We start from the raw sequence: 17,085 nt of genomic DNA on the forward strand, positions 1-17,085 counted from the left end.
TAAGAGGCAGGGACAAATTTGTAGTAGATCTTCTGAAAAAAGAATGTACTTGTAGAAAGTTTCAAATGACAGGTTTACCTTGTCCACATGCAGTTAGTGCAATTAATTGTGCTAAAGATGATATTAGAAAATATGTTGCAAGCTGTTACACTAAAGCTGCTTATGTGGCTTGTTATGCCCCCATGATTAACCCTTGCAATGGACATACAATGTAGGAGAGAACTATTCATCCAGATGTGGTTCCTCCACCACACAGAGTGCCAATTGGGAGGCCTAAGAAGAAAAGAGCAAGAGGGGAGGGTGAAGAACCACACGGCCCAAGCACTTCTAGGCTGGGGTTACAACAAAAATGCTCTCATTGTCTAAAATTGGGTCACAACAAGCGAGGCTGCCCTCTTAGAAGACCAACCGTAAGTACTTGTCTATTGTTCCCTTTTCCATACATAAGACTGTTTCTAATGCTATTTACCTTTTTTAAACTGTAACTGGCTGTTTTTTGTTCATGTCCATCATAGGAAACTACTGCTGCTACATCGTCGGCCCAAAACAATAATGCTGGAACTGCTACATCATCACCATCCCAGCACAGCACTGCTAAGAAAGCTGGATCTACTGGCTCAGCGCATAAGAGGACCAGGTTGGCCAATGTTGCAGCAAGGCCTAATACCCAACCAACTGCACACAAAAAATTCCAGCCACCAAGACCAACTAGAATCCTTAGGAGCAACTCCACTTCAACTGCACATGGACAACCCTCATCACAAGGGAGTCAAACTCAGAGTACTCTCACAGGGTCTTAGTTGTGTCAAATCTTGTAATTGGTGTTTCTTTTGAAAGCTTGAACAATGTTGGCATTTTGTATTATGACTTATGACCTATGACTCCAACTCTTTCTTTGTTGCTGAATTATTTTGCTTACGAATTATGTAATTCAGTTTTTACTTTGATTATGACTTATGTTAATTGGAGATTATGTAATTCAGTTTTTACTTTGGTTGACTTATGTTAATTGGAGATTATGTTGATTAACAACTTATGTTATTTTGCTTATGATTAACAACTTATGTCATGCAAATTTTAATTAGAGTTTGTCTTTGTCACAACAGGTTTTTAATGCCAATTTTAGTGCCAAACTATTTTAATCCTTTTAGGGATACTTTTGAAACATAAATTAAACTTCAAGGACAACAACATTAACAAGTTTTCGACTTGAGTACAGTTTTGTAACTGTTTACAAACAGCCATCCTATTCTTACTCTGCTATTTTCATCTGTCCCAAACGCATTAGTACCCTAACCTCAAATGGGTTCCATTCTTCACCCACAGATAAACCATTAGAATCACCATAAACCAACCCAACACACCAAAAATTACAGCCACCAACAGTTTGCATTTGGCATAAACTAATTTAGCCTTCAAGGTGAAAATCTTCATCTTCAACCTTGCAACCTCAGCCTCTTCTATCTCTGCAACTCCATCCGCCCAGGAAAAAAATGTGCACTCCTTCCCAATCTGCAACATAAAAAAAAAAAGAAATTGAAGATACTCAGGAAGACATCAAAATGAGAAAGCACTCAAACTTACATCAAAGTATACACAGCCCCAAAATCTCTGGCCGGAATTGTCTGGTGTCTTCGACCATCTCAGTACAGGAGGTTCACCACAGTTGCACGTCAGCGTTCGTCGTCGCCGACTACTTTTTTGTGATGATACAGAGCCTTGGGAAGCCATTCCTTAGGGTTTCTGATTCTTACAGAGAATGAAGAAGACGAAGACGCAGACGTAAATAAAGAAGTTAATTTTAGGGTTTTATGATGGGATTTTTACCTATTTTATTTTTTTAATATAAATTTTTAAACAAAAATTAAAAATTATTTAAAAAAACGTTTTACAAATGAGTCACACACATAGTTGCCACATGGAACTCCTTGTTGCCACGTCATTAACGTCTGTTAGTGATTTCAACGCTGTTAACGTTCAGGGGTAAAATTAATGCAATTCGAAAACTTCTGGGATAAAATTGAAACAAATTGAAACTTAGGGATAATTTTGAAACTTTTAGTAAACTTCAGGGACAAAAAGTATACTTTACCCTATTAAAAAATTATGCAAAAATTTATATAATGTAAGATGAATTACAAAAACTATACTGATAGAGAATATATTTTAAAGTACAAAAAATATGTGTATTTTTTACTAATGAAGTGGTCGATTCTTCGTATCATAAAATTTATTGATAATAGAATCTGTGTCAAATTTTTTAACAATTTTCTTTTCAATATAATTAAAAGATAATTAGCAAGAAATTCATCTTTCATTTTGTTTATGAGTTATTCTTCACAATATTCATAACCGAAAAAATTTCTTAATTATAGCAGTTAAAACAGAAAGAATTAATACCAAATATATCAAGGAGGAGGAAAATAGGGGAGAGGAGAGGAAGATGGAAAGGAACTGCAACTGAAAAAAAAAACATGTTATATAATATTACAAAACTGTTAACGTGTTTTCATTGTTTTAAGTGAATTGTTTCCAAATTTTACTAAAAACAATGAAAACATGAATTAAACGTTATAGGAAATTTCATCTTATTCAAAAAACATATTCTAAAATTGTTTTAAAAAAATAAATCAAATATGTTTTCACTCTTGTTTTCTTATTTAAGTGAGAATGAAAAGTTGAAAACAGAAAATAGACAAACTAAAGGCACCCTAAATGTGTTTCAATTTTTTTAAATGATAGACACTTGAAATTATTTTGTATGCATATTTTGCAATAACTGAATGAGAAGCACATAGTTATAGGGGTGTTTAAATTTAAACCGATCCAAATTAAACCGCTCATCTAATTCAATCTAAACTGAAAATCGATTAAAATCGCACTAATTTGGATTTGATGGGATCTTATTTTTTACAAACCGCTGGATTGGATCGGATTTTAGATCTATTTTTCACAACCGATCCAATCCAATCCAAACCGCATAATGTGTTATAATATTATTATTTTATTATTATGTTTACAATTTTACTTATAACATATTCAATTTGTTATACATTTTTATATTTTTTATGTATTATTATTTAATAGATGTTTTATGTTCAAAATGTGATTTATTTATTTATTTTAACTAACCTATAATTTTATTTATATTGTTATGTTATCGTTGGTTTTTTAAGATATTGTTAAGACTTGCTATGTCGTTATTGGTTATTTGAAATTTAATGTTGAGATTTATTATATATATTTAATTTTTTTAATTTACAAAACCGCAAAACTAATCCAATTCAAACCGCTCGAAATTGGATTGGATCGGATCGGATTTTTAAAAAAAAAAAACAATCTAATTCAAACTGCACCGCAAGTAAATATAGTGTTCAGATCGGATGAATTTTTAACTCAAAACTGATCCAAATCGCACCGCAAACATCCTACATAGTTATTAGTTTTGCTAGGGTGGTCAAAATGCATTAAATTTGTTGTGTCAACTTATTTATTTAATTAAATAAAAAAATTACCTTTAAAATTAAATTTGTTTAAAGTTTGGATTAAATAGACTAAGTTATTAATCTATAAAAATAACCGTTTAAATGGACAAGTCTTTAGGTTAAATGGAAAGACTGTTTAATTTTTTTTTTTCGTTTTTCGATAAAAATGTAGTACTTTTTTCAATAGTTTTTCTATTAAAGCCAAGAATGTGACCTAATCTAATAAGAATTTAATGAGTAACTTTAACATAACATTAAAATTTAACAGTACAAAATATTTTTAAAATCAATAATGTTATGTATATATTAAAAAGAATTTAATTTTGATACTTAGTTTATTAGTATAAAGTAGTTTTGCATGTTACACAACATTATATCAATAAAAAAAATTACTTTTTATAATGATAGCGTAAATAATCATCTAAAAAAATAGATGTGACTGTATAACCGTGTGTATCAAAAATTAAATTTGATAAAAAATTAGTTAAAAATTTTTTTACTCATATAAAATATATATTAAAATACAAAATATACATTAAAAATCTAAAATAATTCATGTATTTATTGAGTTCCGCTACACTCCAAGTATTTTTATCAATTAAGTCCAATCAAGTTGGTCTAAATCCAATAAAAATTACTTACATAAGATATGCGTAAATCACACACTTTTCTCATTTTCGTCTTTTTTATTGCTGTCTTCGTCCCTCATTCTGATGCTATAATTGCTTATGCAGTTTGTTCGTTACCTGATGATCTCGGATTCTCAACGGGTCGGGTGGTGATGAGTGGGGAACGGGTGAGACCCTGAGCTAACGTGGAGTGACGACAAAGATGTGCGCTGATGACACCAGGAGTGGTGTGAAGCGTGGGGGGAGGTGACCACTTGCAAGGACATTCCGACGAACAAGTCAGTGTCTGTACAAGTTGGTAGCCAAATTAGGTAAGGTGATGTGTTTTTCGGAGGGAGTGCTGACCTCTCCCCTTATATATTGTGCTGGGCGGGCCTAGAGGTGACCTGGCCCACTGGCCAGAATGCTTGAGCTGTCCCCACGCACGTGGGGAAGAGCTGGTCGTCCTAAACGTCGGGTCAGGGATTTGGATCCTGCTCCAATAAATCCGACCTGACCGGCTCGCTAGGTGTGAAGTTTGGGGCGCGTTGGTAGTGCGGCCGTACGTCGGCCGGGTTGGATGTTCGAAAGCCGATTCGTTGGGTTTCCTCTGAAGAATAGTTTGGACTTGGGTTAGAAGTGGTGCTCCAATCCGACGACCAGTTGAATTGGACTTGTAGCGGTCCTGTAACATAGTTGTTCCACTATGATTGTAGTTTATATAATAACCTATAATTCATATACAATTAACCATAAGTAATAGCGAAATCGGAGAAAAAAAACTTAAGCACCACAAACACAAACATAAACACAAGAATAAACAGACTTTTCTTTCTAGCCTTGAAAACATGCAATGGTTCATAGGCAACATATGCACATATATATTTTATAAGTAGTTATACATAAATTTCACTTTACTAATAGCGGAGCTTGAAACAAAATTTTGGAGGTCAGATAGAAAATAATTGTCAATATGTTTTTGATATAAACTCCATTTAAGATAAGTTCGTCTAACCTTATCTCTTTGATTTGAGTGATATTGCCAAATTTAAAACCGTTTTTCAGGGTCTCGTTCTAAAGAATTAAGGTCAAACTCATTAGACGCAACACTTTGAACTTTTAAAAATTGTATCTCACTTTTTTTCGTTATTTATTAAAGTAGAAGAACTATCTATAGGTGTTAATATTGTAAAAATGATATATTCTCCTTTTTAAATATTAGCCTTTCTCTTAAAAATGTATCAATTCTTTGATTTTTCATGATTATTTTATATAAAAATTTGAATATATATCCTGTAAAATATGTAAAAAAAAAACTAGAAGGACAAATATTAAAATTTATAATATTTATTGAATTTTTTTTATCAATTTATGCAAATACAATAGTATTAATACTTATTGAATATTTTAATATTTTTTATTATATAAAAAATTAAATTAAATAAATAGTAAAATATAAAATAATATTAAATTACATAAATAAAAAACTTAATTTTTTATATTTGAACTCAAAGGTAGAGGGAGTGTTGCTTATTGAATAGAGAGCTGCGAAATGCGAATACACTCAGTTCAGTCCAAATTCAACAAAGTTTAAAGGTTTTAAACTAAAAGTTATTGTGCAATAAAAATAAGAGATGAATATTAAACTTTAGTATTTTAAGTCATAATAAAATATTTGAGCCAACTGAACTATTTTTTATTTTCTAAAAAAATATTACTAATTTTTTTAACAAAAATTTGGGACTATGCCCCCTTTATCTTAACTAAGCTCTGCCCCTACACATCACTAACAATTAGAAGTAATAATAATAAGTAATAAAGATTTTCTGTTTTCTAAAAGCTTTACCATGAGTCATACACTAACCTTATGGATTATGTGAAAAAAGAAATAAAAAGAAGACAGACAAAAAGAAAAAGAAGATGATAACAATGATAAAAAAAATTTAAATTATACAAAATTTATTAAAAAATGACATTAAAATTTTTTAAATTTAATCCAAAAAATTTTTGAATTTTAAAACCAAAATTTTTTAAGAGTGATACTGAAAATTTTTTAACTAATTAGAAGTTATAAGAAATAAAATAATACCAAAAACTTTTTAAAATTAATATCAAAATTTGTCTATGACATTGAAATTTTTCTTAAGGTATCTTCTTCTTCTACTATTTTTTTTTTCACATTTTATCTTCTTTGTCCCAATATGTTCTTCTTTTTTATGTTTTATTATTGATATAAAATTTATTCTATATCTTCTTATGTTTTTATTTAAACAAATTTATTTTAAAGTTAAATGGTATATTCTTAAGTCTTATACAGCAAATTGTCTTCTAATATAATGTAGAGATTAATTCAATTTCTTTATTTATCATGATAAAATTTATGTTCTATATAAAAAATTTTGATGTCATTTATGATCATCATCATCTTTTTTATATCTTATTTTTCTTCTTTATTCTTCTCTTTTATAAAACTTTTAAAAGTACACAAATAAATAAACAAAAAAATAAATAAAAATAAAAAAATGATAACGATGATGACGATGGCAATAATGACGATTAAGAAAGAGAAGGATAAGAAAAATAAAGAAAATAAAAAAAAGAAAAAAAAATATATGAATAAATTATTAGATTTGGATATATATGGTTTCTTCTTTTAATATGTATATAATATTTTTGTTTTCAAATTAATAGTATAATTAGATATTATTTAAATGTTGTCTTTTATTTAATTTTTAGAAAAAAATAAAAAACAAATAATTTTTTTAATTTTTTAATAATTAATACGTAAAAATGAGTATTTAAATTAATTAAATAATAATAAATTTTTAAAAAATCTGAAAAAAAAAGCTGAATTTTAAAGAATAAGTAACTTTTTTTCTAATTACCAAACAGAAACAATAATCAAATTGATTGTAATACTTTTTGGCCATATCAATGTGCCTAACTTTAAATATGGAAGAACTGATTTAATTGTGTATAAAAATTGAGAGAATATTTAAGTAAGTTTAGAGTGAGAAGCGGGTCTCTCTCTACCCTCACACGCCTGGCACGTACACCTGAAAGGTTCAGTTTTACCTTGAAGAGTGCACAGTAGTTCCTTGGCTTCCGCTGTTCCGCATTCTTCAAAGCACACAACATATTGGAGAAAGAAAAAAACAAATTAGGGTTTCGCATTTGCGGAGATGGCACTGTGCAGCCGAATCAGATCGGGGATTTCAGTCTTCAACAAATTAGCGTTCGCCGCTTCCCAGAGATCCACTCTCCAACGATCTCTCATTGCCCCTTCCAATTCCCTGGTGAGTTATTCAACCTAAATCCTTTTCATCTGTTTAATACTTGAACCTCTCAAATCAATTTTCAGATCATTTGATAACACCGTTGATTGTTGTCGATTTGGAATTTGCCTTTTTTTTTCAGATTTTTTTCCTCTAAAATATGTCGAAGGTTTTCATTTCCTCCGCTGAATAACTTCTCATTTTCCGAAAAGATTTTATAGTAATCTGTTTTTTTAAGTTGTTGCGTTGAGGCATGTGTTTGAGATGTATAATGAACATACTTTTCTTTACCGTCTGATTTTTATTTATTTATTTTTTAAAAAAGAATTTTTTTTAATATATATTTTATCTGTTGCTTTTGATTTGATTCATAACAGTCTGATTAATTTTCCATGAATTCTTTGTAATCTGTTTTTATATTTTGTTGCGTTGAGGCATGATTTTGAAGTAAAAGAATCTCCTGCTTTTTGTGCCTGTTGATAACTTGTACTGTGTTGTTTGTGCTGAGGTTTTATACTGTTGCATACTTGTTCATTTCACCATTTCATGTTTCAGGAATGGTTTTTATTGGCCGCATTTAAGTGTTTATTTTATTTTTAATAATTTGTTCCCCTATCATGATATGCTTTCAGGTCTCTAGAGGTTATGCCAATGTGCCAGGGGCAAAGGAAGATAAAGTTAAGGTAATTGGACATATTGTTTGTGTCATAATTCCTTAATACACTTAAGCCTGATGTAGAAGAAATTGTGCTTAGACTGTGATTGATAGAAGAAGAAAATATGAACTTGTAACTGATTGAATATGAATCTAAATTCAATGAATTTTCACTTAGTTAATTGTTATGTTTATAATCTAAATTCAATGAATTTTCACTTAGTTAATTGTTATGTTTATAATCTAAATTCAATGAATTGTTGATTTATATTTCATTTGGGTCAGATTGAATTGTTCAAAAAATTTTGTTTCATCCTTGAGCCACAGTGCTTGTTATTGATGGGTTCAGAATTTTGTCTTATTATTTCTTGATTGCATCTATAGGTGCCACTGGCTATGTTTGGTGGCTCTGGAAACTATGCCTCTGCTTTGTATATTGCAGCAGTGAAAGCTAATTCAGTCGAAAAGGTTGAGTCCGAGATTCTTCAGTTTGTTGAGGCAGTTAAGAACAGTACTAAAGTTTCCCAGTTCATAAGTGACTTGTCTGTGAAGAAAGATATTAGAGTAAAGGTTATTGAAGACATTGCTGGTCAATCTAAGTTTTCTGATGTTACAAAGAACTTCCTTGGTATGTTTGCTTCCTATGGTAGTATATTTTGACAAACATAATTGTTACGTATACATAATTATAAATTCTGAATTACTTTTATTTTATTGTTTGAAATATATTGAACCAGAGAAGTTAGTACATCAGATTTTCCTATACAGACTTTTGGTGATTCTCTTGTGTTTTTAGTTTTTGATGTCTGTGCATCTTTTATGGGTTCTCATCCACTCACATATATTCTGGGAAAGGGATAATATACATTTTATGGATAAACATATTGAATGCTTGTTTTGCATTTTGAGCTTCTTTGATTCTCTTTTCTCCCCTTTTTTGTTTTGCTACTATGAAGGATTCTCCTATTCATTTTGTTTTTAATTTTTTGCCTCAGGGAATTTTGTCTAAGGGTTTATAGAGCAAATTTAACTGAGTAGTTGCCTCTCAGGCATGCAAGCAAAATGTAATGAATTAGGAAGTATTCCAGGCTCTTATACTTGTTAACAGCTAACAATATTATAAGTCTCCTCAACTATATTTTCTATAGCAATTACACTAACACACCAAACAAATTATTCAATAAAATGTCACCCAACACCCCTATCATATTCATATTTTGTTTATCACTTCCCTTTAATCCTTGTTAAATTTCCTACTTGAATAATGTTTCATTTTAATTGTGTTTGTAATTTGTAAATATTTTATTATCAATTTTTTTTAGCCAGTTCTTCTCGGGTATTATTACATTCAGATTATTCTCATGTTACTAGACCACGTACCTCGTGTCAGTCATTCAATTCTTCTATTAGATTTTATGCCTCTAGCTTCATTTATTGCATTCATAAGTGATTAATTGAACTCCTTGCTCAAAACATCCCCAACTTTGTTGTCCTTTGAATGCTGGAAATAGACTGCTTCTTCCTGGGTTGCGGAAATTAAAGCTTTTATTCTAGCACAATAGCATTAATAAATCTGGCCTTTGAATTATTAGGGATCAGTTTATACTAGTGCTAGGAAATATGAATTATGTTCTATGAGCACCCTTTTATTTGGGTCTTAAGACTGACCTTTGTGTGTTATTGAGCTTCACAATTATGCTGCATTATGACTGTCTTAATTCTCAGATTAATTCATTTATCTTAGTATAAGGTGGACATAAGAGTTTTTAGATATGGTGATATCATAAAAAGTTTTACTTTTGATTTACTTATTTTCCCATATGAAATATGAGTATGATACGATTATGCAATAATAATTTTATCTTAGTCATCAAGTGATACACATCATGGTACTTTGATGTTTGCTTCTTGTTTCCTGGGAATTTCATCAGTTTCTTGGCTGTCTCTTTTAATACTTTGAGACTTCATTTATCTGAGTTTTGGCAAATGCTATACCATTTTTTCAGACATTAAAGTTTATTGATTAATTTATCTTTTTTTAAAGTCCTTGTCGCTGAGAATGGGAGGCTTAAAAACATTGAAACTATTGCAAAGAGGTATAGGGAGTTGGCAATGGCATACAAGGGAGAAGTGAAAGCCATTGTGACAACAGTGATTGTAAGTAGTACTTCTTTTACGATTAGTTTCTGGCTAAAAGGAAATGCAACATACTACATATATTTACTCTGCAATGCTGAATTCATTTCCATTCGCATCAGGAGGATTGGATTATGTGTTCTCTAATGGAATGAACTTTATTGGATAAAATGGATACTTTCATGTAATTTCTGTCGTCAATATGTGTTCTTTATTCCATATGCATAATATTTTGAGAACATTGTTACTATCTTCCTCTGCTAGGTAGTTTCATGGTCTTTTTGCATGTGTATTTGTATCTCTATTTATGTATCTTCCTCAGAAAATTAATTCGTTGATTATATTTTACCATAATTGTCTTATTGATTTTATATATATGTTCTACGCATGTTATTTTGGTGTTACTGGGATATATTCAGAGAAAAGTTTGTTTGTGATTTGATCTAATGCTATCTCATAAAACCACTTTGTGAATAGTAGTTGCATATCTAATTCTAATTTTCTATATTTTTGTTCCAGCCTCTTCCTGCCGAGGAAGAGAAGGCACTGAAGGAGACCCTTCAGCAGATGTTAGGCACTGGGGCAAAGGTTCATCTTGAGCAGAAGGTATCAGCGTGATCCCCTTCTTGCCAAACCCCCCCCCCCCCCCTCTCCTCCCCCTCCTTCCTCTCCCTTTCAAATTTTCCTCTTCCGCAAAAGACACACAGAGAAATAATTGGTACCTTGTACTTTTGAGACTATATATATGTTTCTAATAAACTTTGGGGAAGATAAGATCTTAACACAGTATGTGATTGAATTTCTCTTTTTTAAATATTTTATTTATAATCAGAATCAATTTTGTATTTGAAAGATATTTATTTTTTAAAAAATTGTGCCTAAAATGAAATTCCTACCCTTTTCCTAAAAGCAGTAAAATGATTATATTTTAAGAATCTTATCCATACAATCTGAAAATATTTAGAAGTTTACGCCTTCTTAATTCAGCTCATCATTTTTCTATTTGTTCCCTTCTTTCTCCCAGATTGATCCAAGCATACTTGGTGGATTAGTGTTGGAGTTTAGTCAGAAGGTCTTTGACATGTCTATTAAGACTAGGGCGCAACAGATGGAGAGGATTTTACGAGAGCCCATCAGTATTGCTGACATATAGAAGACAACAATTTTCTCCTGAAAATCTGTGTCAGCATGATTTAATCAAGTATCAAATTCTTGTTTAGTATAAAAAAATGAGTGGATCTGGATTTGTTTGGGATGGAATGCCATCATTTTGCAAATAAGAGCTACCTCTTTTCCAGCTTCCTGTTATGCTTAATTGTCATCTCAATGTGTTTGAAATTTGAATGCTATTTGATTTTATTTGGACTTCTGAGGTGTTAATTAGTTCACTGGTATTAATTTGCTTCACTTTGATGCTGGTGAATATATCTTCCTGGCTCAAGATAAAAGATGTAGCTGTGGCCGTTGGCCACATATCAATGATTAATGAATAAGTTATTCTCACTTCACCTTGAAAAACTAATCGAAGTGTATGTAGATGACATGCTTGTCAGGATCAAAGAAGACGTCAATCTCCTATCTGACTTAAGTATTTAACACAATCAGGAAATACGAGATGAGACTAAATTCCTCAAAATGTACCTTTGCAGTGAAAGCTGAAAAGTTCTTAGGATTTATGCTCACCTAAAGGGATATTGAAGCCAACCCAGACAAATGTAAGGCAATACTGAAGATGAAAAGGTCGACGTGTCTCAAAGAGGTTCAACAATTAAATAGAAGGTTGGTAGCCTTATCCAGATTCTTGGTAGGATCAACTTTGAAGTCTCTACTCTGAAGTCTTTACCCCTATTCTCAATACTTAAGAAAGCTCCTATTCTCAATACTTAAGAAAGGGAGCTGACTTGAATGGGTTCAGGAACGTGAACAAGTATATCAAGACTTCAAAAATTTCCCAAGTTAACCACCAATCCTTATCCGGTCTATTCCAGAAAAAGAGCTCGTGTTGTACCTAGCAGTTGCAAACAGAGCCATAGCCTCGGCTTCAGTCCAGGAAGATGAGAACGGACAACAACCAATCTATTTTGTTAGTGAGGCTCTACAGAGAGATAAAACTAAACTATCAAAAGATAGAAAAAGTTTGCATATGCCCCTGTTATCACTTTTAGAAGGCTACGGCCTTATTTTCAAGCTTATACTCTAAAGGGCCGCACTAATCAACCTATGAAGCACATCTTACAAAAGACGAATATTGCAGGCCAGATGCTACAATGGGCAATAGAGCTATCCGATTTCGACTTAAGGTATGAAAGCCAGACAGAAATCAAATCTTAGTATTTAACCAACTTTGTGGTTGAATACACTGAAGCCAAAAGAAGCCTTGAAGCTTGGAACTTATATGTAGACGGATCATCCAACAAAGCTAGAAGTAGGAGTTACTCTGGAGAACGAAGAGGGAACTCGGATACGAAGTAAGAGTTACTCCAACAATCAATCCGAATACGAAGCCTTACTTGCTGGCTTGAGGCTAGCCAAAGAAGTCAGGGCAGTAAAGTTGATTGTATTTAATGATTCTCAAGTAATAACCTCTTAAGTTAATGGGATTTATCAGGACAAAGATTCCAACATGAAGAAGTACTTAAAAGAAATACAAGAACAATTAGCTTTATTTTATGAAGCAGAAATTTGACATATAGCTCGGGAAGAAAATATCCGAGCTGATGCCTTTTTCAAATTGGCCAACACCAAACCAGGAGGCAACAATAGAAACTTGATCCAGGAAACTCTCCACACACCCTCATTAACCAAAGAAGTTGACAAGTCGGGCATAATGGCCATATCCATTCTAAGTTTAGGGTGGATAATTTTCATCGTTGAATATGTCAAGTTCGATATCATCCCTAAAGAAGAAAGAGAAACAAGGAGGCTCATAAGGAAAGCACAAAATTACACATTGGTTCACAACGTCTTCTATTGAAAAGGAATATCTACACCTCTATTAAAATGTGTTTCGACCTCTAAGACTAACGAAGTTCTGGAGAAAGACCACAGTGGCATATGCAAAAATTACCTAGGAGCATAGTTATCAGAATCAAATCGGACTGGCTGGTTCGCCTAAAAAATTAGTGAACCGATGATCTGATCGGTTCAGTTAGTCAATTGGAGACTTGCAATTGAACTGGTCAATGGTGTTCAAATCCGTTCAAAACCAGCCGGTTCAAGCTTCAGATTGCAGTTGACCGACGTGGATCCATGATACACCCTCCCGCTGCCGAATCATCGTAGGAGCTCCCGTCCATTACAATTCCAAAAACATTGACAGTGAGAAAGGCAGCGTGTATGCAACGCACTTCCCTTGCCACTACGCTACTTTGTATCTTAATTATATAGGTGACAAAAAATAAATATATAATAAACCATGAATGAATTTTTTTTTTTATCCTTTTAAGCATAGATTAACATGGATACCAAACAAATAACAACATGATATATAAATATATTGATATATTGATATTGATTGTGTCATCTTTTGTTTTCTCACTTATTCATTTAAATTGAGAAAGTATTTTGTACTAATGACTAATTTATTATCTCTTTTTACACCATAAATTATATCTAAGAATTGATATTTGATTATTATTAATATATTTTTGAAAATATGCATTTAATTTTTATTTTTAATTTTATTTTTATAATTTTATATTTTTATTTAATTATGACCGAGTCAACCGGGTAAATCAATAACTCACCGGTTGAACCAGTGACCCCGTCGACCGTCGTATGACCGGATCAATTACCGGTTCAATTCTAATAACTATGCCTAGGAGCATGGTCGCTGGCTAAAAAAGTGATCCGAGCTGGCTTCTTCTGGCGGACCTTACAAAGGGAGGCAGCCGACTTCGTTAAAAAATGTCCGCATTACCAAAATATGCTAACTTTCACATGGCACCCCCAGAAGAGCTCATTAGCGTCACTTCGCCTTGGCCATTTGCAAAGTGGTGCTTAAACCTACTCAAGCCATTTTCACATGCTCCCAGACAGTAAAGTACTTGATAGTGTGTATTGATTATTTCACTAAGTGGATTGAGGCAGAACCTTTGGCAACCATCACAGTTCAAAGAAGTTAAAAATTCGTCTACAAGAACATTGTCACCCGATTTGGAGTTCCACACTCCACCATGGATAATGGAAATTAGTCCACCGACTCAGCCTTTAGATGCTTGGTGGTAAGCCTTAAGATTAAGCACCAGTTCACGTCAGTAGAACACCCCAAGTTAACGAACAAGCAGAAGCTGCAAATAAAGTCGTGTTGGCTGGGTTAAAGCGCTGACTGCAAGATGCAAAAGAAGCATGGACAGACAAACTTTCTCAAGTCTTATGGCCATATCATACAACCCTTCACTCAACAATGGGGAAATCTCCTTTCCGACTTGCTTCAGCATAGAGGCCATGATACCTATAGAAGTTAATGAAAAACCTCCAAAGGTTAGATTCTATGACGATGTAGGAAATATTTGAGCTCAAAAGAAAGAATTTGATCTCCTTTTAGAAGTCCCAGAACAAGCTCAGATAAAGGAAGAAGCCTTGAAGCAAAGAATGGCCTTAAGGTACAACAAGAAAGTCATCAAAAGAAGTTTTGCCACAAACGACCTCATATTAATATGAAATGACATCGGAACACATAAATCGGCCAAAGAAAAGTTAGTTGCAAATTGAAAAGGACCTTACAGGATCACTGAAGTCTTAGAAAAGGGTTGCTACAAAGTGTCCGATGATGAGCGAAAATCGAAGCTCATGAATACTGGCAAGTACACCGGATTGCACAAGTAATACCATAGTGAGTAAATATCGTTTTCACGAGGATTAAAGAATTGAACAACCAAATATCTAATTAAACCTAATTAGATTAATAAAACCTGATTATGATTGATGATTAGAGAGGGCAAGAGGGTATCTCGCTGAGAGCCTTGAGATCTTGAATATTGAATGGTAGGATGCCACGGACAATGAGTCTTGAATGTTGAGGGAAGACAATGATAATGAGAGTCAAGGACTTTGGAGATGTTTTATGCTCTTAAGATAACTAATCTTATTTATTTATCTTGAAGTTTGCAAAGATCATTCACGATAAAACCTTTAGTAACTGATTCCAATTCCTTGGCTCCTTAGTTTCTTAGGCATCAATTAGGCGTAACTTTAATCAATCAAGAGATTAAGTACAAAAACTTATTTTTTATTCAAATAAAATTTAAAAGTAGTCCGTATGTCAAATTATGTCACGTATTCAATCTAGTCTTGTCCAGTTAAATCTTAAAAAGAAAACACAATTTTCAAAAGTTGTTCTAATCCGAATTATATGTCACTTATTCAAAATTAGGGTGATTGAAAATCATGTATGTGTTGCACACTAATTGAACTACTATCCCTAGTTGAATTAAAAAATTCATGTGAAAGAGTTTTCAAACTTTAATTCAAAGATCAAATTTTCCAATTATGATAAATTAATTCAAAAGAGATTAGCTTATCTTTCGATTTACTAATCCGAGTGAAGAACGAATAACTTAATCATGAAATAGATCAATGCAAGAGTTCAAAATAAAGTAAACATTGATTAATAACCCATAGAAAATATAAACAGAGCTCCTAACCCTTTGACAGAGGATTAGTTACCCATGAAAAGTGAAAGAAAAATAAGATGAAGATATGCTGAGGAGAATTGGATTTGGATTCTAAGATCCTCCTCCCAATTGCCCTCTCTTGTGAGCTACGCTCACTTATTTATAACCTAAATTCTAGAATTCAAATTCAAAAGTAAACTAATCTTATCTTTAGGAGAGGTAAGATAACTGTTTATCTTCCGGAGAGAAAGATAAGCTATTGACTTTAATTCAAATATAAAAACGATAATTCAAATCAATTCCTAACAACCAAATCTCTTATGCTTCTAGAGAGAATTAATAACTAATTTTCTAGATCTTCAACTCTTCTGAATGTGATTGAGGCTTTTGATGATGTGGATAATTAAGCTTGGGCCTTAATTGTTACATCCCGAGAGTTGGAATACGCCGGGCTTTCATTTTGAGTTGTTTGGGGCATTGTTTTTTTCGTGTCTCAAAGATATATGTATATCATTCTAAAGCTCTGAACATTAGCTTTTTAAGTCAACTAGAACTCCCTCATTTGGACATCTGTAACTCAAGTTATGACCACTGGAGTGCAAAGAGATCAGGGCTAGTGGATAATTGAATATGTACGCAGGGCATATGTGTTTTGGGCACCAGTTTCCTTCCCTTTGGGCACGCTTTTGTTCCTTAGGCTATGCTTTTTGGTCCATGTTTCTATTTTCTTTGTGCTTTCTTTGTGAAAAAGTATTGATTCTTGCTGCTTTTTAAGCCCAAAACTCATGAAAACATAAAAACACTATCCCAACTCCAAATATTTGATTATTTATTAAATTCTATTAAAAATCATAAGAAATTTAATTGAAAATCTAAAAAAATAAATAAGAAAAAGACTTTAAAAATCGCTTATGATGACATGTCATCATCCGACTTAAGAGAAAATAAGCTCCCAAGGTCATGGCACGCATGTAACCTAAAAAGATACTACAGTTAGAAAGCGCACCTTGCTTCCTAGTGTACTCTTTTTTCCGACTTTATGATTTTTTTTCGAGAAGGATTTTCCTGAAGGGGTTTTTAACGAGGCACCATAGTGAGGGATAAGGGTTAAAAGAGAACTCTTAGTAGCAACAAAACTTATGTAAACTATTTTTTCTTATTAATGATAGTTCATTTTTTCATAAAGTTTTCCATTCAAATGCACTAATTTAAGCTAAAAAAACCGCAAAAATCATTGCCCCGACCTAAATTGTCGGCAAGATGAAGCGACAAGGTACAAATTAGTGTAAAAAGTTATATAAGCAGATCGTA

The 17,085-nt window shown here is 32.3% G+C and overlaps 1 protein-coding gene and 1 long non-coding RNA gene across 2 annotated transcripts; both read left to right on the forward strand.

Annotated features, from left to right (window-relative positions):
• The first annotated feature begins 215 nt into the window (after positions 1-215).
• On the forward strand, positions 216-1,032 carry LOC140174856 (uncharacterized). Its single transcript, XR_011864844.1, has 2 exons — positions 216-410; positions 516-1,032. It is a non-coding gene; the product is annotated as an uncharacterized lncRNA (long non-coding RNA).
• Positions 1,033-7,050: 6,018 nt separating this feature from the next.
• On the forward strand, positions 7,051-11,526 carry LOC112707485 (ATP synthase subunit O, mitochondrial). Its single transcript, XM_025759229.2, has 6 exons — positions 7,051-7,389; positions 8,001-8,051; positions 8,408-8,651; positions 10,068-10,180; positions 10,679-10,765; positions 11,184-11,526. Exons 1-6 carry the CDS (start codon positions 7,276-7,278, stop codon positions 11,310-11,312), a joined length of 738 nt encoding a protein of 245 aa, XP_025615014.1. The 5' UTR covers positions 7,051-7,275; the 3' UTR covers positions 11,313-11,526.
• The last annotated feature ends 5,559 nt before the right edge of the window (positions 11,527-17,085 follow it).

The sequence above is a fragment of the Arachis hypogaea genome, chromosome 8, assembly GCF_003086295.3.
Source record: "Arachis hypogaea cultivar Tifrunner chromosome 8, arahy.Tifrunner.gnm2.J5K5, whole genome shotgun sequence".
NCBI lineage: Eukaryota > Viridiplantae > Streptophyta > Magnoliopsida > Fabales > Fabaceae > Arachis > Arachis hypogaea.